At 50.9% G+C, this 20,758-nt stretch overlaps 2 protein-coding genes across 13 annotated transcripts in view; both read right to left on the bottom strand.

The window, feature by feature from the left end:
• The window catches only part of Ppp6r3 (protein phosphatase 6 regulatory subunit 3), a 120,251-nt gene extending 119,415 nt beyond the window's left edge, over positions 1 to 836 (bottom strand). For 11 of the 12 annotated variants that reach the window (XM_029472604.2, XM_029472607.2, XM_029472608.2 and 8 more), the window contains exon 1: positions 724 to 836. The gene's annotated coding sequence lies outside the window, so the exon portion shown is untranslated. The remainder of the gene's footprint in view (positions 1 to 723) is intronic. The other variant, XM_029472606.2, reaches the window with a different exon arrangement.
• Positions 837 to 10,113: 9,277 nt separating this feature from the next.
• The window catches only part of Lrp5 (LDL receptor related protein 5), a 106,737-nt gene continuing 96,092 nt past the window's right edge, over positions 10,114 to 20,758 (bottom strand). The window contains exons 21-23 of the mRNA XM_021152534.2: positions 20,229 to 20,368; positions 15,384 to 15,481; positions 10,114 to 10,513 (exon numbers count right to left, since the gene is read on the bottom strand). Of these exons, the coding sequence (XP_021008193.1) occupies positions 10,252 to 10,513; positions 15,384 to 15,481; positions 20,229 to 20,368 (500 nt within the window). The 3' untranslated portion in view covers positions 10,114 to 10,251. The remainder of the gene's footprint in view (positions 10,514 to 15,383; positions 15,482 to 20,228; positions 20,369 to 20,758) is intronic.

Genomic DNA, 20,758 nt, shown 5'->3' with positions numbered 1-20,758 from the left:
TCCAAGTTCTAATGAAAGACAACGGGACTAGGGAGAAAAAGACCTCCAAGTTAACAGTGAACCAAGCTTTAAAAGCGAGGTGCTTGAAGCCACAATAAGGGCAACCCCTCACTTCAGCTCCAAAACACCAGGGAATCTCCAATGCCCGCGTCTGTATATAACAGAGACTCAACGGCGGAGGATGAAGATTCACCGCGATGGCCCCGAGAGACTCGGAACTGGTTTTTGTGTATTCCGATGACTCTGCTAATGCCCAGAAACCCACAAAACTTGTTTCTCGGAGGACAAGAGTCCAACAAAAGCCTTCGAGAAGCTCTCCAGCGAGTTGACAAGCTCCAGGAGATCCCGAGAAGTCGCTGTGAAGGCCCGGGCGCGGGAGCCGGGGAGCTAGCTCGCCCAGGACCCCCGACTTGGCTCGGGGCGCGCCTCGCCTCGCCTGGGCTCCCGCCGAGCCAATCCCAGAGTCACCTCAGCGTCCAAAGTTCGCAGTCGGCTCGGCTGACTGCCAACGCTCGGCCCGGCTGACAGGAGCGGGCGGCCCGGTCCTGGCCAGGACTGGACGCCGCCTCCCGGGCCGCCGAAGCAGCCGATTCCGGGGGGGAGGGGAAAGGGGCCGGGACGCTCCCTCCCCACGCCGCCCGGACCGGACCACCGCCACGATCGGTCGGCCGCTTGCCCGCGCGACCCGCACACCCCGCGTCACCGCCCCCTCCCCTGAGTTACCTGGAGGCGCCCACGACCCGCAGCTAGTCGCGCTCAGGCGGGAAAAAGGTTCACCGACACCATCAGCGAAGCGCCCAAAATGGCGGACGTATCAAGCAGGCCTTGAGTTACCCCCGCCCTCCCTCCGGCCGCCCCGTAGCCAATCACAGGATAGACCCCGCCCCTTCACAAGGATCATTGGCTTGTCTCTCCCGCCCCCCACAACCTATTGGACCGCCCAGCGGTTCCCTCGACTCCACTTCGATTGGCTTTGAGGTCTTGTCAGTCAAACGCGAGAGGCGCATTCTTTTTCCCATGGTCTTGACGGATCCGGAACCTCTAGGACCCCGGAGTCTGAGAAACAAGTCAGAAATTGGGAGAAGCTTAGGCTGGGTCCCTCGGCCCCGTAGCAACAGCGGGGCCTCGCGTGACAGACGCTTAGGACCACCAATCCGCATAGTCAATGTAGTTTAAAACAAATGAACCAAACCAATCCCGGCTGTGTAGCTCCGGATGCGAAGAAGCCAATGGGGTAACACAATGACAGCAGGCGGTGGGGTAACGGCCCCGGGGGATGAAGGGGGGGGGGGGAAACCGGTGATGACGTGAGTCACAATACAATCTGCGACGGAAGTTAATTATAGCTGGGGAATTAGCTCAAATGGTAGAGCGCTCGCTTAGCATGTGAGAGGTAGCGGGATCGATGCCCGCATTCTCCATAGCATAATTTTATGGAAGACCTTCAGTTTAATTACTTCAAACAAAGTAGAGTGGCATCCCTGAAAACGGGGTCAAAATGTAAGGTTTCTTAATACAAAGGAGACCAGGCTGTATCTTTTGTCACAGAGAAGAATTTTGCACATGAATTTCTTCCAAGTGCTAGCTTCCCATACCTATAGTACTACACATTTGCCTTGCCCCAGAACTGGGGTCCTGGGACATCAGGGTCCCTACTCTCAAGTCTTGCACTTAACCACTGTCATGGTTAATCCCGGTTTTTAATTCTCCTGGGGCTGTCTAAAAAGGAGAAGCTGAGCTGACCACCAGCATTCTCTACCTCCTGGCTGGATGTGATGTGACAGGCAGACTCCCGCACCTGCTCCCTTGACTTCCCTGCCATATTGGCCTCCACCTGTGAGACAAAATGAACCTTTTCTCCCTAAAGTTGCTGTTCTCAGAATATTTTATCACAGCAACAGGAAAAGATACCAAGGTGCTCCCCTTGGGCCCTTATGAATAATCTGCCTGGTTCAGCGTGGGCACACTGCAGCTGGCCACCATAGTCAACAAAGTGTCTGAGTCTTGGAAGTCTTTCATGAAGCAGGCCTTCCCATGCCATCTGGAAAGCAAGTGACCAAGGTGATCAAGCTAAGGGACAGACTCTTTTGGGAAAGTAGTAAGTCATAGGACAGGACAGAGCTCCGAATCCCTGGGGTGTTGGTAGCAGGGAGGGGAAGGGGGTTACAGAGACCCCAGGGTGGGGCCTTGGAGCTTCAAAGGCAGGAAGGGTCCAGCTATGATGGGAGACTGGATAGCAGAGGTAGCTGAGTCACACAGACCTTGAGTGGCAGTGCTCACACCTCAGACAGGAAGCGGTTGCCTGCATATCTCTTCCAGCAGGTCCAGCAGGCCCAGGCCCAGGCTTCTCCAGGGATTCACTGAAGCTCAGAGAGCACAGAGCATGTCGCCTGAGTGTCTTCTCTAGGCCACCTCTAGGCATCTATCCCCTGGGAAAATGACAGAGCCTAGCCCTTAGACTGGAGGAGACAGGACCTGCCTTGTTGGACACTCAGTGCTTTCTCTGGGTTCCCAGTCTCTGAACCCCACCCCCACCCCTGTTCTTTACACAGGGTCCAGCATGCTTGAGTCCTCCACACCTCACTCATTCTGGCTCTGAATTCCACTACCAGGGTAGCAAGAGAGGGCTGTGCAGTTATGCAAACCCACCCTGGTCAAGAGAGCTGTGCCTGGAAGCACATTCCAGAAAGAGTTCATTGCTAGTAGATCCACATTATAGTCCCCATTGTACACACTAGCTAACTACGGTCCAGAGCATTCTGTCACCAGAGGCCATATAGGGGTTGGGTGACCTTGGCCAGGTGACCTAACCTTTCTGACTCTCCAGTTCTCAGAAGTACAAGTGATAATATCTATCAGCCAGGGTCAAGCACACCACTCCAGGCACTTAAGAGAGGCAACAAATGTTAACTCTGGAACACAGAGGCTAGAAGGCTTGCCTAAAGCCACAAAAGTAGTAACAAACATTGTTAAATGAGGTCTATTGATGAAGAGTTAAGGTAGCAGAAAGTTCAGGGCAGGGCAGCAGTTAAAGGCTGGACCCTGGCGGGAAGGACCAGCTGGGGGTGGGAGGGGACAGCTTGGAGTGGGAGTGGGCCTGCCTTCTGTATCATCTGTGAAGGCAAAGCCCAACTGCCTCACTGAACCAAACCAGCCCCCTTCCACCATCTGGACGAGTCATACAGTGGCCCACCAAACCATTTGTAGTGAAGGCACCTGCTGGCATCTGCTTTGCCTTTTTTCTCCCAGACTCAGGTGGGTTCCAGGGATATACATATTACAACTAAGAGATAACCTGTCACCTCACTCAGACCAGGGTAGTTAGCCCATAAGTTGTCAAATATGGTGTATTCATTCCTAACCTAGCCAGGCACGTTGAAGTCAGGGAGAGCTTGCTAGGGAAGGAGGTGCCTGAGCCTGAAGCCCCACTTGCCAGTCCCATATAGTCATGGAATCAGAAGAATGACCGACTTGACAAGCTTTGCATGTGACACAGATCGAGCTCTGTGTCTTAAACCGTGCAGGTTTAATGGGTCTCCTCTCCCTCTCTCTCTTCCTCTCCCTCTTTCTTTCTCTTCACCTCTCCCTCCTTCCCTCTCTCCCACCCTCTTTCAATCTCCCTCCCTCTCTCCCTTGCTCTTGCTCCCTTTCTCCCCCTCTTCTTTGTTCTTCCTCTCTACCTCTTCCTCCCTCTACCTCTCTACCTCTCCCTTTCTCCCTCCCTCCCTTCCTCTTTCTCTGCCCCATTCTCCTCCCACCACTTCCCTCTAGAGTGTAACAGTTCAGTTTTCAGTCCATCTTGAAGAGCACAAACATTTAAGATTTTGTTTTAAGCCCAATCAGCAGACAGTAGAGTGGAGAAAGAACACCTGACTGCTGTCCCCTAAACCTTGGGGGCAAACAAAGAGCTGCCTCAATTGACTTCATTGTAATGTGAAAGAAAGCAAATAAGCAAACCCTCTGACATCCCCAAAGGACCTGGACATCTCCCATCATCACTGCAACAGAGAGAGGAGCTCTGCATACAAACTGTAAATTAGTAAGTTCAACCTGAGAAAGGATGCCCCAGTGCCTTTCGTTCTTCTCTCTTCTCTTCCACTCTCTGCTGACACAGATGCAGGGAATGAAATTGGAGCCATTATTGCCCTGGCGGAGGACAAGGCCCAGAAGGGCAGGGCTGGCATACAGGCTGTTGCTGGGTCAGGTTAAGAGCTCCTGAGGTTCATGAGGAGGAACCAGAGTCTCCTAGGAGACCCGAGCAGTCACCCACTTGGCCTTTGTCTTAGTCAGGGTTTCTATTCCTGTACAAACATCATGACCAAGAAGCAAGTTGGGGAAGAAAGGGTTTATTCAGCTTACACTTCCATACTGCTGTTCATCACCAAGGAAGTCAGGACTGGAACTCCAGCAGGTCAGGAAGCAGGAGCTGATGCAGAGGCCATGGAGGGATGTTCTTTACTGGCTTGCTTCCCCTGGCTTGCTCAGCCTGCTCTCTTATAAAACCAAGTCTACCAGCCCAGAGATGGTCTCACCCACAAGGGGCCTTTCCCCCTTGATCACTAATTGAGAAAATGCCTTGCAGTTGGATCTCATGGAGGCATTTTCTCAACTGAAGCTCCTTTCTCTGTGATAACTCCAGCTGTGTCAAGTTGACACAAAACCAGCCAGTACAGCCTTGAAGTCCACTCTCTTTCCCTGCTGGTTTTTACAGGTTTACAGTGTGAGAGCTGGCAAGGAGCTGGACTTCCCTAAAAGGATGGCTGATAGCTGCCCAGTCAGTGAAACAGGGACCCACCAGGCATGCTGACCACTCTGTAGTGATTAAGCTCCTGGAAAAGGAAGTAAAGAAGACACTTGGAGAGGAAGTGGGGAAGGAGGGAGAGAGGGACAGACAGACAGACGGACAGACAGACAGGCCGTGGCTTGAGATCCACAACAGATCACCAGCAAGAAGCCAGTGAGGTTCTGGAGGGTGGGACCCCAGCCCTGATCTTTTGAAAGAAGCTAAATAGAACCTGAGCCTCACCAAACTTCCAGTCACATGGACTATTCACTCAAAATGGATACTGCCTCCATGGCTCAGGGTGGCTATCGATGTAGACCAAGGGCTGTGGACACAGGACAGACAGTATGAAAGATCCTGACAGAATGTAAAAGGTCACAGAAGCCCTGAAATTGGCAAAATAGATTTCATTGTTAGTAGAAGTAGCTTCACTGATTTAGAAAAATAGAGGTGCACAATGCTCTGGCCGCTCCTTGAACCCGTGTGTCTGCCAATGTTCTGACCGTTCCTTGAACCCAGATGTGTGCCCACTGCTGCACCTCACTGCCAGGTGTTTGTGATATTGGTTGCTGGGATGGAGTTGGAAAATCTCCTCAGCAACCACAGCCGGAGCTAATCTGGAGTTACTGCACCTTCATTAAACTCTTTCCTTGTTTCCCTCCCATACCCATTTCTTGAGAAATCAATCATTTTACATAGTTTAGATCTGGAAATCCCCTACTCCCCCCTTCTCCCCCCCTGGGGGGCCTATAAAAACTGGGACCTCTTTCCCCTCAGGGTCAACTCCTCTACCCCTGTGTGGGATATGAGTCATCCCCAGAGCTCTGGCTTTCCCCAATAAAGCCTCATGTGGTTTGCATCAAGCTTGGTCTCTCGTGAGTTCTTGGGGGTCCGCTATTATCCCCGAGGCTTGAGCGAGGGGCTCCTCTCGGGGTCTTTCATTGGGGGCTCGTCCGGGATTGGCGCCCGAAGACCCACTTGGAGGTGAGATTTCTTGTCTAAAAATATTTCTGTGAGCCAGCAAGGTTTAGTGCTGAAATTTGCAGCCGTGACATTAAATGAGAAATGGAAACCCGTGCCTCGGGGTGAAGCACAGAGTGTGAACAGCAGACGTGCTGGAATCACCAGCTGTGCAGCTCTGGGGGACACCCTGAACAAGGGGAAGGACTCCAGGAGTTCGTCTGGGGTGGGGAGTAAAGAGATGGTAGTCTTCCTAGATTGGAGGATTTTTGCACTTCCCCGACCTGTTGCATTTCTGAGTTGGTTTTGTGTGTCCATTTGTCAGTGTGTGTGTGGTTTTTGTGTTTGTTTTATGTTTTCCATGATATTGGACGATAGGACAGACTGTAACGACCTCCCCCTCCTAAGTTTGACTTTAGACCACTGGACTGAAGTTAGATCAAGGGCCCATAATCTTTCAGTAGAAATTAAGAAGGGACCTTGGCAGACTTTTTGCGCCTCCGAGTGGATGGCTTTTGATGTAGAATGGCCACCGGAGGGGACTTTTGATTTGGCTCTTATCTTTGAAGTTAAAGCCATTGTTTTTCAGAGTGGACCTGGGTCCCACTCGGATCAACAGCCTTACCTCATCCAGAATTCACCGCCATAAATCAAACCATGGATTCCATGCGCGTCTCGGAGCCCTTTCCCCGCTGCTCCCATGCATGTGAGTGGGTCGGCACAGCGGAGGCAGGCAGCGAAAAGGTGCGCTTCCTTCAGCTGCTCCCACTCCCTGGGCGAGCGCATGCAGCCCTGAGACCAAACGAAAGTGAAACCAAAAGGTTCCTCTCTAAATGGAGCCTCCTCTTCAACCCACAGCTCCCCACAAGCTCCTATCTTCTACCCCTGCTGGGTCCCACTTCTCTGCGGCCCTGAGACCACTGGCACAGCCAAAGGATCTGCAGCTAGGACCCAGAGCTGATGAGCCCAGAGTCCCCCAGCAGATGGAGCTCCTGCCACCACTTCTGCTTTTCCTTTGTGAGCTGTAGGCGACCTGCCTGCGTACCCACAATCTCTGCAGACCCTACCATGCGTCCTTTTCTGAGAATCCAACCAGCCTAACGGCTGGAGTCTCTTATGTTTTCTCATCAACCCACTTGAGATGATTGTCAGCAGCTCCTCCAGGTTCTGTTTACCATTGAAGAAAAAGAGTGCATTCACCTGGAGGCTCGGAAAAATGTTCCTGGAGTGAATGGAGTCCCAACCAACCTACCTAATGAGATTAACGCTGGGTTCCCTCTAGACCAGCCAGATTGGAACAACAACACGGCTCAAGGTAGGGAGACGTTGGCAGTTTACCGCCGGGCTCTGATCTAAAGGGAGTGGCAAGACGCTGCACCAATTTGGCTAAGGTAAGAGAGGTGATGCAGGGCCCTACTGAGCCCCCGTCTGTTTTTCTGGAAAGATTGATGGAAGCTTATAGACGCTATACTCCTTTTGACCCAACCTCTGAGAGTCAACAAGCCACGGTTGCTATGGCTTTTATAGGGCAGTCAGCATCAGATATTAAGAGGAAGTTACAGAGACTAGAAGGATTACATGCCATGGCTTTACAAAATTTAGTCAAGGAGGCAGAAAAGGTGTATCACAAGAGAGAGATGAAGAAAGAGAGAGAGAATAAAAGGGATGGAAGACAGGATTTTGGCCGCAGTAGTAGGGAAGAGTAAAGGAAGGAACAGGCCTGAGAATAGACAGACAGGGTACCTGGGCAACAAGGAACCTAGACCTGGAGGAAGAAGACCCATCCAGAAGACTTTAGAGAAGGACCAATGTGCCTATTGCAAAGAGAAAGGACTGTGACTCAAATACCGGCACTGGCTACTCCAAGACAGGTGAGAGAATCTTGGGCACCGCTGGGTTCTGCAGACTTTGGATAGCTGGGTTTACAACACTGGCTGCCCCCTTGTACTTCCTGACCAAAGAAAGTGGAGAATTCAGATGGTCATCAGAACATCAGAGAGCCTTTGAAAATATTAAAGAGGCCCTGTTGACTGCACCAGCCTTGGCTTTGCCAGATCTAACCAAACCCTTCATCCTCTATGTTGATGAGAGGGCAGGGGTGGCCAGAGTTCTTCTTACTCAGGCTCTAGGACCATAGAAGAGGCCCGTGACACATTTGTCTAAGAAGCTGGACCCCAGTGGCCAGCAGATAGCCCACATGTTTAAAGGCTGTTGCTGCAGTAGCCTTACTAGTTAATGATGCCAACAAATTAACTTTGGGACAGCAAATAACTGTGGTAGCCCCCCACTCTCTTAAAAGCATTATCTGCCAGCCCCCAGACCAATGGATGACAAATGCCTGGATGACCCACTACCAGAGTCTGTTGCTGACTGAACGGGTCATGTTTTCTCCTCCTGCTATCCTCAACCCTGCTACCTTCCTGCCTGAAACGGACAACTCCTCGCCCATTTACTGCTGTGTGGACATCCTTGTGGAAGAAATTGGGATCCGAAGTGATCTATGCAACCAGCCATAGCCAGGTGTTCCAAAATGGTACACAGATGGAAGCAGCTTCCTAGTAGAAGTTTTTATAGGCACCTTTTCAAGATGGGTGGAGGCCTACCCAATGAAAAAAGAAACTGCCAATGTTGTGGTTAAGAAGATCCTAGAAGAAATTTTTCCACGAAATACCTAAGGTGGGTCTGACAACAGACCTGCCTTTGGTGCCCAGGTAAGTCAGGGAGTGGCCATCCAACTGGGGATTAATTGAATTTTACATTGTGTTTATAGACCTCAGAGTTCAGGATAGGTAGAAAGGACAAATAGAACTCTAAAAGAGACCTTGACTAAATTGACCTTAGAGACCAGCGGCAATGACTGGACAGCACTTCTTCCCTTTGCCTTGTTCTGCATCAGGAACACACCAGGAAAATCTAAGACTCAGGAAGGACAGGAAAGTTACAAGGCATAGAAGTAAACAAAATTCACAAGCCTCAGGAAGGTTCCTCTCAAAAGCTATACAAGCTTAATAATGGCTGCTAAGAAGAGATGCTCCAATCTGCAGTTACCTCCAAGTTGAGCTCCAGAGATGCAGTATCAGGGAGTTGTGGCCCATGCTGAATTGGGCTTCTTAGTGATATAGTTGCTTTTGAATCACTCCCAGTCCTTTGAGTTATTCTATTAAACTCAATGGTTCACTTAGACCTGCCTATTACCTCTGAGCTTTAGTAGGTCACAACCTTTGTTTTATCAAGGATCATCACTGCTGGGGACAGTCTCCCCTGGCATTGTTTCACAGAACCCTTAGGAGAACCACCAGTGACAAGTGTCAATCAGATCCACTCACAATTGCCTCTGTTTATAGAGGACCCATAGATAGGCCTTTACCCCAGACTAAGCTGTCAGTGGCTGAACCTGCAAGTCAGCCTGCCTGTCATCGCCAGGTCTGACCATCATCCTGGGGGGCTCCTGATAAGTCTCAGCCAGGACAGCAACTCTTGTATGTTCTAGTGAAGCAGTGCCTGGAGCCCCTAGTCCTCTCTCCTACAGACCTTCCTTCCTTCAGCCGCTTTTACCTTGCTCTGCATTTCCAGCCCCCTTGGAATAGATCAAGAATTCCATTTCAGGACTCCATTGGCAGGCCATAGCCTCTAGATTTCCTTTCAGTTCTCAGGTGTTGTCACACCCAAAACTGAGTGTGGTCATTCTGACTTCTCTCCAACGCCACATTTTCCATCAAGCTTGAAGCTGATGTGACAGGACATTGCCTACCCCCTTCAACTGTCAGTCACCCACTCTCCTCAATCCATGACACTTCATCACCTGTCAGACAGGAGACCCCTGCCCAGGACAGAGACCAGGATTCCATACCGCCCAGATGAACATGTAGACAGACCTCAGGTTCTGCTGACTGGATGCCTCCAGGAACAAAAGGCACTGTCTATGACATGACCAGAGCAACTACAGTCTGGCAGAGTCAAATTCATAGCTCCATCCAATGGGGTCTAAATAGGTGGGATGGTCAGAGGCTACCTTGGCCTCTGGCCCTTATGATTGGCACCAGGATGAGCCAGAATGCCAACACAGTTTGTAGCCCAAGAACACAACATGCAGTGCAAAATGGGAAACACCCTGAGCCTTTGAGCAGCATGTGAACGATGCTCTGTACAGGTCAGGTCACAGCCTCTCTCTGCCTAAGGTGGCTTGATAGAAGGACAGCCATGCCCAGGAACATGCTCACCCAGCGGTCATCCAGTGGGGTGAAATCTGTTCTTTGGGAACAGGCTCAATACTCAAATATTCACGAGGCACAAAGGAATGGCAGGTATGTTTTAAAAAATTAAGTTTATAAATATTTTCTCTGCTGTACAAAGTTTTCCCAACCCTGCCCACCCCTTCACCGCTCACATTTCTCACTTGTTAAAAATCCCAATTATATTTATTTTTTAAATCATAAAATATATTTTTCTTTTGTTCATATTTAAAAATATTTACAGGGAGGCAGCAAGGCCGGGGTGGACGGCCGAGGTCAGGAAGAGTCCGTGCAGGGGGACGGTGGGGGTGGGAAGAGGTGGCAGTAGCTTCTCTCAGTGACTGGTGAGGGTGGGCAGCTGTCCTCTGCAGATAGATACTGGCTGTGGGGAGTGGGCGGGGGTGGGTAGGGGTCTGAGTCCGAATTCAAGTCCAGGTAGTATTTGCTGGTCTTCCAGCGACTGGTGCTGTAGTCACTGTCACACACATCTGTGCTGCAAGGTGTTGTTGGGGGTGCCATACCTCGAATGACGTAGGGCCTAGAAGGAACAAAGGAGAAGTTCACATGTGTGCCTAGCCACGTGTATACAAGGCTGCTCCTTGAGCCAGGTGTGGTGGCGCACGCCTTTAATCCCAGCACTCAGGAGGCAGAGGCAGGCGGATTTCTGAGTTTGAGGCCAGCCTGGTCTACAAAGTGAGTTCCAGGACAGCCAAGGCTACACAGAGAAACCCTGTCTCGAAAAAACAACAACAACAAAAATTGCTGCTCCTTAGCAATTTTTACAGGCAGAAGGTCTGCTGGGTGGCCTAAGGGCTCTCTCTCTTTGCCTCCCCAGCCAGGGCTTGGTTAGAACTAGATCCCTAGTCCCCTTCCAGACAACAGGTCAGCAGAACCTGCTGGCTGACTGGCAGTTGCTCACTTAACCTCCAAATTTGTTTTTCTCAAAAGCAAACACCCCTGCTTTGGGGTGTGTGTGGTGTGTGATGTGTGTATGTGTGTGTACACATGTATGGAAGTCAAAGGTTGAACTCAGGTGTCTTCTTCTATCACTCTCCAGGTTATCCTTTGCAGCAGGGGCGCTCACTGAGCCTGGGCCTCACTAATTTAGCTATATCAGCTGGCCCATGAGCTCCAGGATCATCCTGTTTCTGCCTCAGGCGCAGGGAGTCTCAGAGCTCATCACCATGTGTGGTCTTTTACGTCATTTCTAATACTTGCATAGCAAGTAATGTGCCCAGCCCCAGCCTTATTTCTTAAGAGGATTGTAAAGCCGGTAGTGGTGGCACACGCCTTTAATCCCAGCACTCGGGAGGCAGAGGCAGGGGGATTTCTGAGTTCAGTTCGAGGCCAACCTGGTCTACAAAGTGAGTTCCAGGACTGCCAGAGCTATACAGAGAAACCCTGTCTCAAAAAAACAAAAACAAAAACAAAAGAGAGAGAGAGAGAGAATTGTAAAGAAGTAAGATTCTGTGTGGTGCACGCTAGAAGCGTATAAGCCTACTGGAGAAAGGGTTTAATAGCTATTATGTACAATGTTCTTTCTTTCCCGTGACCATTGAGAATATGTGGCTCTGGAACAGTCTTAAGCTCAAGCACCCTGATGTTGGTGATGTGCCCCAGCCTCCCAATGGCTGCCTGTATCCAGGAGAGTCCTGGAATTTCTTTTTTTTTTTTCTTTTTTTTTTTTTGGTTTTACGAGACAGGGTTTCTCTGTATAGCCCTGGCTGTCCTGGAGCTCACTTTGTAGACCAGGCTGGCCTCGAACTCAGAAATCCGCCTGCCTCTGCCTCCCGAGTGCTGGGATTAAAGGCGTGCGCCACCACGCCGGGCTTAGTCCTGGAATTTCTGTGTCAGGCCTTGTGTCCTGAACTCACCAAGGCAGGGATCATGGTTTGTTTCAGAGACTGGACCCACCATGCTGCGGTCACACTGTGGGGGCAGTGGTAGACAGGGCTGCGGAGTTAGTGACAACTTCAGGTTGGCAGTGCAGGCTGCATGCTATACTTTGACACCAGCAGCTACTCAGGTATTTGAGTAGCACAAAGAAGGGGCTGCAAGCCTGGGACAAGTCCAGTGCAAAAGTTCCCAGAAACGGCCACTAGATGGCAGGCAGGGACACCCTGCAAGACCCAGTATATCAGGGACTCAGACAGAGAGGCTGTGTGGTCACTGCAACCACACACACACACACCCAGCCCTGTGGGTAGGGCCCTGCCCTTTTTCCAGGCCTTAGCAGGTAGCTCCCTGGGGCTGAGGCCAGAGTACCTAGAGGGTAGCCCATTAGTTATAACCACCCTTGGACCCTAGGCTCTCTAGTTACTACAACCACAGCAGTATACAGTATTCTGCTTCTCCAGTACATTCTGGGGCCACTCTGTCATAGGATGTGAGTTCATCAAATCAGCTGTGCCTGCATACCGGAGCCCATCACCTGCTGTCCTGTTAACAGATGTTCCTTGATAGAAGAAGTGGCTGGAGAGGAACACTTAACCCTCACCTGACAGTCCAGTGACACGCCCACTCACCTCCCGGCCATTTATATACACCAGTGACTCGCCCACCCACCTCCTGGCCATTTGTATACACCAGTGACTCGCCCACTCACCTCCTGGCCACTTGTATACACCAGTGACTCGCCCACCCGCACCTCCTGGCCACTTGTATACACCAGTGACTCGCCCACTCACCTCCTGGCCATTTGTATACACCAGTGACTCGCCCACCCCACCTCCTGGACATTTGTATACACCAGTGACTCGCCCACCCCACCTCCTGGACATTTGTATACACCAGTGACTCGCCCACCCGCACCTCCTGGCCATTTGTATACACCAGTGACTCGCCCACCCGCACCTCCTGGCCACTTGTATACACCAGTGACTCACCCACTCACCTCCTGGCCACTTGTATACACCAGTGACTCGCCCACCCCACCTCCTGGCCACTTGTATACACCAGTGACTCGCCCACTCACCTCCTGGCCATTTGTATACACCAGTGACTCGCCCACTCACCTCCTGGCCATTTGTATACACCAGTGACTCGCCCACTCACCTCCCGGCCATTTGTATACACCAGTGACTCGCCCACTCACCTCCCGGCCATTTGTATACACCAGTGACTCGCCCACTGCACCTCCTGGCCATTTGTATACACCAGTGACTCGCCCACCCCACCTCCTGGCCATTTGTATACACCAGTGACTCGCCCACTCACCTCCTGGCCATTTGTATACACCAGTGACTCGCCCACTCACCTCCCGGCCATTTGTATACACCAGTGACTCGCCCACTGCACCTCCTGGCCATTTGTATACACCAGTGACTCGTCCACTCACCTCCCGGCCATTTGTATACACCAGTGACTCGCCCACTCACCTCCTGGCCATTTGTATACACCAGTGACTCGCCCACCCCACCTCCTGGCCATTTGTATACACCAGTGACTCGCCCACCCGCACCTCCTGGCCATTTGTATACACCAGTGACTCGCCCACCCCACCTCCTGGCCATTTGTATACACCAGTGACTCGCCCACCCCACCTCCTGGCCATTTGTATACACCAGTGACTCGCCCACCCCACCTCCTGGCCATTTGTATACACCAGTGACTCGCCCACCCCACCTCCTGGCCATTTGTATACACCAGTGACTCGCCCACCCCACCTCCTGGCCACTTGTATACACCAGTGACTCGCCCACCGCACTTCCTGGCCACTTGTATACACCAGTGACTCGCCCACCCCACCTCCTGGCCACTTGTATATACCAGTGACTCGCCCACCCCACCTCCTGGCCATTTGTATACACCAGTGACTCGCCCACCCCACCTCCTGGCCATTTGTATACACCAGTGACTCGCCCACTCACCTCCTGGCCATTTGTATAGACCAGTGACTCGCCCACTGCACCTCCTGGCCATTTGTATACACCAGTGACTCGCCCACCGCACCTCCTGGCCACTTGTATACACCAGTGACTCGCCCACTCACCTCCTGGCCACTTATATACACCAGTGACTCACCCACTCACCTCCTGGCCACTTGTATACACCAGTGACTCGCCCACTCACCTCCTGGCCATTTGTATACACCAGTGACTCGCCCACCGCACCTCCTGGCCACTTGTATACACCAGTGACTCGCCCACCCCACCTCCTGGCCACTTGTATACACCAGTGACTCGCCCACCGCACTTCCTGGCCACTTGTATACACCAGTGACTCGCCCACCCCACCTCCTGGCCACTTGTATACACCAGTGACTCGCCCACTGCACCTCCTGGCCATTTGTATACACCAGTGACTCGCCCACTCACCTCCTGGCCACTTGTATACACCAGTGACTCACCCACCGCACCTCCTGGCCATTTGTATACACCAGTGACTCACCCACTCACCTCCTGGCCATTTGTATACACCAGTGACTCGCCCACTCACCTCCTGGCCATTTGTATACACCAGTGACTCGCCCACTCACCTCCTGGCCATTTGTATACACCTTTGCTAGAAGTTGTTTGGCCTGGGGACTCATAACGATTTCCTAAAGGAAAACTCCATCTATACCACTGGCATCTGTGGTGGACACAGAGCAGGGGCCACTGTACCCCTCTAAGACAAACCGACCAATAGACTCACTAGTTCTCTGGTGTGAATTTTGATGGAATATCATTGGGACCTTATGAAAAAGAGTTAGCTATTTGCATCACCCCAATATTAGGAATGCTCATAACACCACTCTCACTCAGGAGAATTGGTCTGAGAACCCCAATATAGGTAACTTGCGGGTTGGAGTCTGGCTGAGCCAGCTTTTGGGGTTTCCAGCTCAGATAGGCCACTGTCTTAAGAAAGGAGCAAAAATCACCCTGTAGCTGGAGAAATGGCTCAGTGGTTAGAAACATGTATTGTTCTTACAAAGGACCAGAGTTCGATTCCCAGAACTCACATCAGGTAGCTCACAATTGTGTGTAACTCCAGCTCCAGGGGATGCCTCTGGCCTCTTCAGGCACACACACACAATTGAAAAATCATCCTAATGGAGGTTACATTAATCAGGTTTTGACCAGGGCCATGGCTGAGACGAGACACAGCAGAGCCTGGAGTTTGAGCCCTGGGGCCTAAGCACTCGTTTCCATGCAGGGAGACAGCACTGGGGGTGGGGTGGGGGTGGGGGGAAGCGAATCCTTTTCTAGATTCCTTCAAGGCCGTGCTCCAGGTGTCTCAAGCAATGGAGAAGCCCATTATGTATGTATTCACTTGATATAAGACCAGCACTGAGCTCACACTCAGCAGCACTCTACAAACCCAGCGAGGAGAAGCAAAGAGCATAGACAGAGCCCATGGGACACACATGGAGGAAGGCGGAGACAAGGCCTTTCTCCCTATCAGGGAAGGTGAGGACAGACTCCTACCTGTATGGTCTAGCGGTGGCCGGGATGCCTGAAGAATAAAACATGTCCACGTTGTACAGAGAGGGGTCTGTGGCTGGGGACGGGGGTGGGTTCAGGATCTGAGGAGAGAGAGGGAGACAGGGGTTACTCCAAGCGTTTCCTGGCTGAATCATTTATTCAGCTTGCCAGCCTGGGGTCTGGGGCTCTATTCTCTGCCTGTGGTCCCCAGAACCTTTCCAGAGCTAGTGAAACTTAGGAAGCAGAGGGTGGCATCAGCCATCTTCCCCAAAGGTGGTGGTGGTCAGAGGCATGGAGACCAAAGTGCTTTCAACCGGATGCACTCGTCCCTCTCAGCATTACTGTGCTGGCCAGTAGGGGGCAGTGTCAGCAAGAGCACTCCCATTAGCCCTGAGCCCAGCAGCAGTAGGTCTCTCTGCAGAGGCTGTGTGCCTCTCTCTCTGCTCCCCTCAGATACCTCCCACTGACTGCACTTGACTTTCACTCCTGTATCTCCTGCCATTCCCTGTGACCTGGCTCCTACTCAAGATGCCCCAAGTCCTTGCTGGAGCTTTAACCAATACAGAGGTTGGACAAGGAGGGAGAAGTACTGGCCCACCTCTCAAGAGGCTGTGCACACTGTCACTCACCCCTGACTGTGATGGGAAGACAACAAACTGGACTGTGAGATGTGCTTTTCTGGGGGCTTCGTGACAGACCCCTCTAAGTATGTCTTTGATCAGATCCTCAGTGCCAGGATCTAGTCAACGGATCAATGGTAGATGAAACATGGTCTGAAAGCATTTGAAGTGGCAAAAAGGAGGACAGAGCCTACTTGGAAGTAGGTTCCTGAGGAAGACCTAGCCTCAGCTCCTTTCTGTGCCCCTCTCTCTCTAGTCTGAACTCATGAAGCAGTTCTGCCCTCCACCCCATCTCCTACCACCATGATGTTTGGTTCAAAAAACTCTAGGCTGAAACCTTTGAATCCATGAACCCATGAGCCAAAATAAACCACTCTCCCCCCACCCCCATCCCGATTTAAATTGTTTGTGTCAGGTATTTCCTCACAGTGACACGTTTTGTTTTGTTTTGTTTTCTGAGACAGGGTTTCTCTGTGTAGTCCTGGCTGTCCTGGAACTCACTCTGTAGACCAGGCTGGCCTCGAACTGACACATTTTTTTTGTTTTGTTTTTTGTTTTTTTGAAGACAGGGTTTCTCTGTATAGCCCTGGCTGTCCTGGAACTCACTTTGTAGACCAGGCTGACCTCCAACTCAGAAATCCCCCTGCCTCTGCCTCCCAAGTGCTGGGATTAAAGGCGTGCACCACCACCGCCCTGGCTGTGACCCGTATTTTTAATCCTACACTAGACTAGTTGTGTTTTGACAGCAGCAGTCTTGCAAGTGTGGCCCTCTGCTGGCAGGAAGGGGAACTGTTCCCTCTAGCAAAAGAGATCAAAATGACAAACCACCCAGATAGGTACCAAGGTTGAGGAACTAAGATTGGGACAGCTCCCAGTGACCCACCTGTGACAAGGAAGAAACAGGCATCTCATCTACATCCACTGAGGAATAAGCCAGGCTGTGGTCACCACGCACACTCTTCCTAGGGATGCACTAACGTGGAATGTCTGAGCACACTGAGCACAAGCCACACAGGGGCTGGATAAGCATTGCTACCATCAAATGCCAGGCTCAGAGCAGGCTCTTCAGGAGCAACTGTTTTACTTCACTTGGTCCTATTTACTTATCTGTGTATTTGTTTGTTTATCTGAGGCAATGTCTCACCATGTAGCCCTGCCTTGGCCGGGAATTCACTATGTAAACCAAGCTAACCTCCAACTCACTGTGTAAAATAGGCTAGCCTGGAAATCATTATGCAGACCAGATTGGCACTGAACTCAGCCTCCCAAGTACCCGATTAAAGGTGCACACAGATTTGCTAAATTTTATTTTTGGTTTATTTATTTATTTATTTATTTATTTATTTATTTATTTTTGGTTTATTTTGAGACAGGGTTTCTTTGTACAGTCCTGGCTGTCCTGGAACTCACTCTGTAGACCAGGCTGGCCTCGAACTCAGAAATTCGCCTGCCTCTGCCTCCCAAGTGCACCACCATGCTCGGCTTAAATTTTATTCTTAAAACAGGCTCTAACCATTTATCCCAGGCCGGCCTCATACGAATGGCAATTCTCAGAGTCAGCTACTCAAGTGCTGGGAGTAGAGGCATGAGCCACAGTGCTCAGGTAAACTGTCCTGGCAACTAGACTCAATATGCTATTCTCTCTATGTGTGGTACTAGGGGCTGAATCCGGAGCTAGAGTGCCAACCTGCACGTGTGTAAGCTGTTAAAATCCACATTTGCAGGATCATATCTAGGTCCTGCTTATGCTTCTAGACTGCATGTATGTGGCTTTTTACCATGTGAGAAACGGGTGGGAGGTATTATCCCCTGGGGTTGAGCATAAATTCACAATGACCTAAAACTGAGGTTTAAAAAAAATTTAAAAAACCACTTCCTTCTTAGAGAAAATTAAGTTCATACCTTACAAACCCATAAATTATGACTCCAAGCTTACATAAAAAGCCTCCCATAAAAGTCAGGAGTGGCGGTGCACACTTGTAATCTCAGGTATTAGGGAGACTGTGGCAGAAAGATGAGTTCAAGGCCATGGTGGAACAGATCCTATCTCAAAATACAATAATAATGCCCAGAGAGCGAGCTCCCAGGCATACGCACCTCCTAGAGTCCCACTCGACTTAGCTAGCATCTGTATCCCGTGCTAGGAGCTTCTGAAGAGCTGAGTCCGTGGTTTCCTGGGGATCCCACGTCCATGTGCAGCTCTGCAGACCTGTGACTATGCTCAGAGCACCGAGTGCAGGACTTTAACTTACAAGAGGTAGTTCTGAGCCACTCTGCCAGCCGAGATCGCTATGTGACTACAAAAACAGTGGGGTGTTCTAAACTCCAGATGTCTCCGGAACTTTCAGAAGACTCAGCTCCTGTCCTGTCACCACAGATAACACTGTCCTCAGCCACATCCGCCCAGGATAAGGGGAGGCGTGATAAGGAAATGACAGCACACAAACAAGGGGTACCCCAAGGGGCAAGGGGAACCCTTGGCAATGTGAGGCTCCCTAGGGAGACCCTGGAAGAAGCTCAAGGGGCTGTCCTTGCCTTTGTGTAAGCTGCAAGACCTGGGCTAGGCAAAGTGCTTACAGAACATGCAGTTAAGCACTAAGGTCTCCAAGGACACCCACTATTAATAGCCCCCACTGTGGCTTTGCCCTCTACGGTGTGTTACCTAGATCTGAAAATGCTAATATCTGTCTTGACTCTTTCTTTAAAAAAAAAAATTACATCAATTTATTCGTTGGGGGCCAGCGCACATGCCATAGTATGTGGGGAGGGTGGAGGGCAGCCTGAGAGAACTGGTTTTCTCCTTCTACCATGTGGGTCCCAGGAACTGAACTCAGGTTGGCAGGTGTTGTCAAGCACCTTGCCCCTGCTAAACCATCCCATTAGCCCTATCTTGATTGTTACATTCATATTACCTACTGGAGGATATTGTTATGATTATTCAGGCTTATTATTAGTCACAAACTTCTTCCTGGATCTAATATATAAATGAAATGACCACAGGTCTGTGTGCACAGGGAAAAGCCAGCATGTTTATGTCTGGCACTATCTATATTTTTGAACCCCTTCAGGGAATCGGGCAGATAATGGCATGTGTCCCCGTGGGTATGGGAGAAACATTATATACAGAGTATGTGCAGCATGCTACTCTGGGCTGCATTCTTGGAAACGAGGCTCAGCGTGCCTCAGGGAGGGCATCTCCTCACTCATAGAGGGCTAAACGGTCACTCTCTACAATGCTTTCCCTGCAGAGTGTGGCTGGGAGAGCCGGCCCCTCACCCTAGCTCAGATTTGAAAGCTCCAGAGAATATTTAAGCACAAAAACCCATGCTGCCTGGTTATCTCCCTTTGGGAGATGACCATCAGTTTTCAAGAAATCAAGGCCACGGTGGGGATCACAGATATTCCTGGTAGGAACAGTGTAGTTAAGTTCACCTGGACTAGACAGGCCCAGCAAGGCATCAAAGACCAAGGTGTAAGGCGAGACCACCGCCTGGATGCCAGAAAGTCCCAGAAAGAACCAGAATTCGCGGTGACAGTCAGGAAGAGCCGGAATTCGCAGCGACAGTCAGAAAGAACCGGAATTCGCGGTGACAGTCAGGAAGAGCCGGAATTCGCGGCGACGGCTCTGCTTCTGATTTGCTTTATTCTCTGAGTTTTGTCTTTGATTTTTCTTTTGTTTTGTTCGTTTTAAACAATGTCATGCTATGTAGCCTTAGCTGTCTTAGAACTTGTTATGTAGTCTATGCTAGCCTTGAACTCATAGAAATCCTCCTGCCTCTGCCTCTCAAGGGCTAAAATTAAAAGTGTGCGCCCTGACACCAGGTTGTTATTTTGGGTTTTGAGAGAGAAAGACATGTCTCTCAGGTTGTCCTCCGATTCCTTGTGTAAACAAGGATGACCTTGGATTCCACATCCTTCTACCTCCATCTCTATACCCACTATCCTGTGTAGGGGATGGAACACAGACCTTGGGACATGCACCCTAAGAACTGAGCCACATCCCCTTCTGTATCTGTGTTTTGTCGACCATCTCAATAGCCACAGGTCACCCCCTCCTACACAGAAAACAATAGCACGAGTGAGAAGTGGGGGTCATCACTCAGCACCCTTCTCTGGGGTGCTGGAAGAATCGCTAGCTCTAGAAAGCCTTCCACTCAGGAAGTCCCTGGAGTCAGCACTGAGGGGAGAGTCTCCCACTACCATCCATTCACCTGCCTGCCTCACTCACCGGCGGATATAGTGTGGCCTTTGTGCTGGACGAGCTGCTGGATGAGGCCCCAGTGACGTGATTCCGGTCATATAGGGGTACGCTGCCACGCCCCCCCCCCAGGCTCATGGAGCGCATCACGGACTTGCTGCACGGGATGCCTGTGGGAAAGGACAGGCCGTGTCAGAATGAGCAATGCCCAGCTTGGGTCCCAACACCCACAAAACTCCTACTCGGGTAAGTCATGTATCATCACCTCCTGCAGATCTGGGTTTCTGGCTATACCAGGGCAAGCTATCCAAGTCTCTAGAAAGCATTCAGACTCAGAGAAATTCTCGGGAAGGCTGAGTGAAGAACATACCACACAAACAGAGGCCAGGCATCCCAAGAATCCTGGGACAGTGATGCTGTCGCAGCCCCTGACAAGTCCTGCCTTCTACCCCTACAAAGAATCAGGTCTGGACATGGCAGAACTAACGAGGCTTAGTGACAGAATAGGCCAGGGGGAGGGGGAGGACAAAGCTGCAGAGGTTTGGGCAGTCTTCATGGTG

Source organism: Mus caroli, unplaced genomic scaffold (assembly GCF_978045245.1).
Source record: "Mus caroli unplaced genomic scaffold, Mus_caroli_1 scaffold_20, whole genome shotgun sequence".
In the NCBI taxonomy this organism is placed as follows: Eukaryota; Metazoa; Chordata; class Mammalia; order Rodentia; family Muridae; genus Mus; species Mus caroli.
Note: the sequence above shows the minus strand (reverse complement) of the source record. Positions and strands in the feature narration are given on the sequence as shown.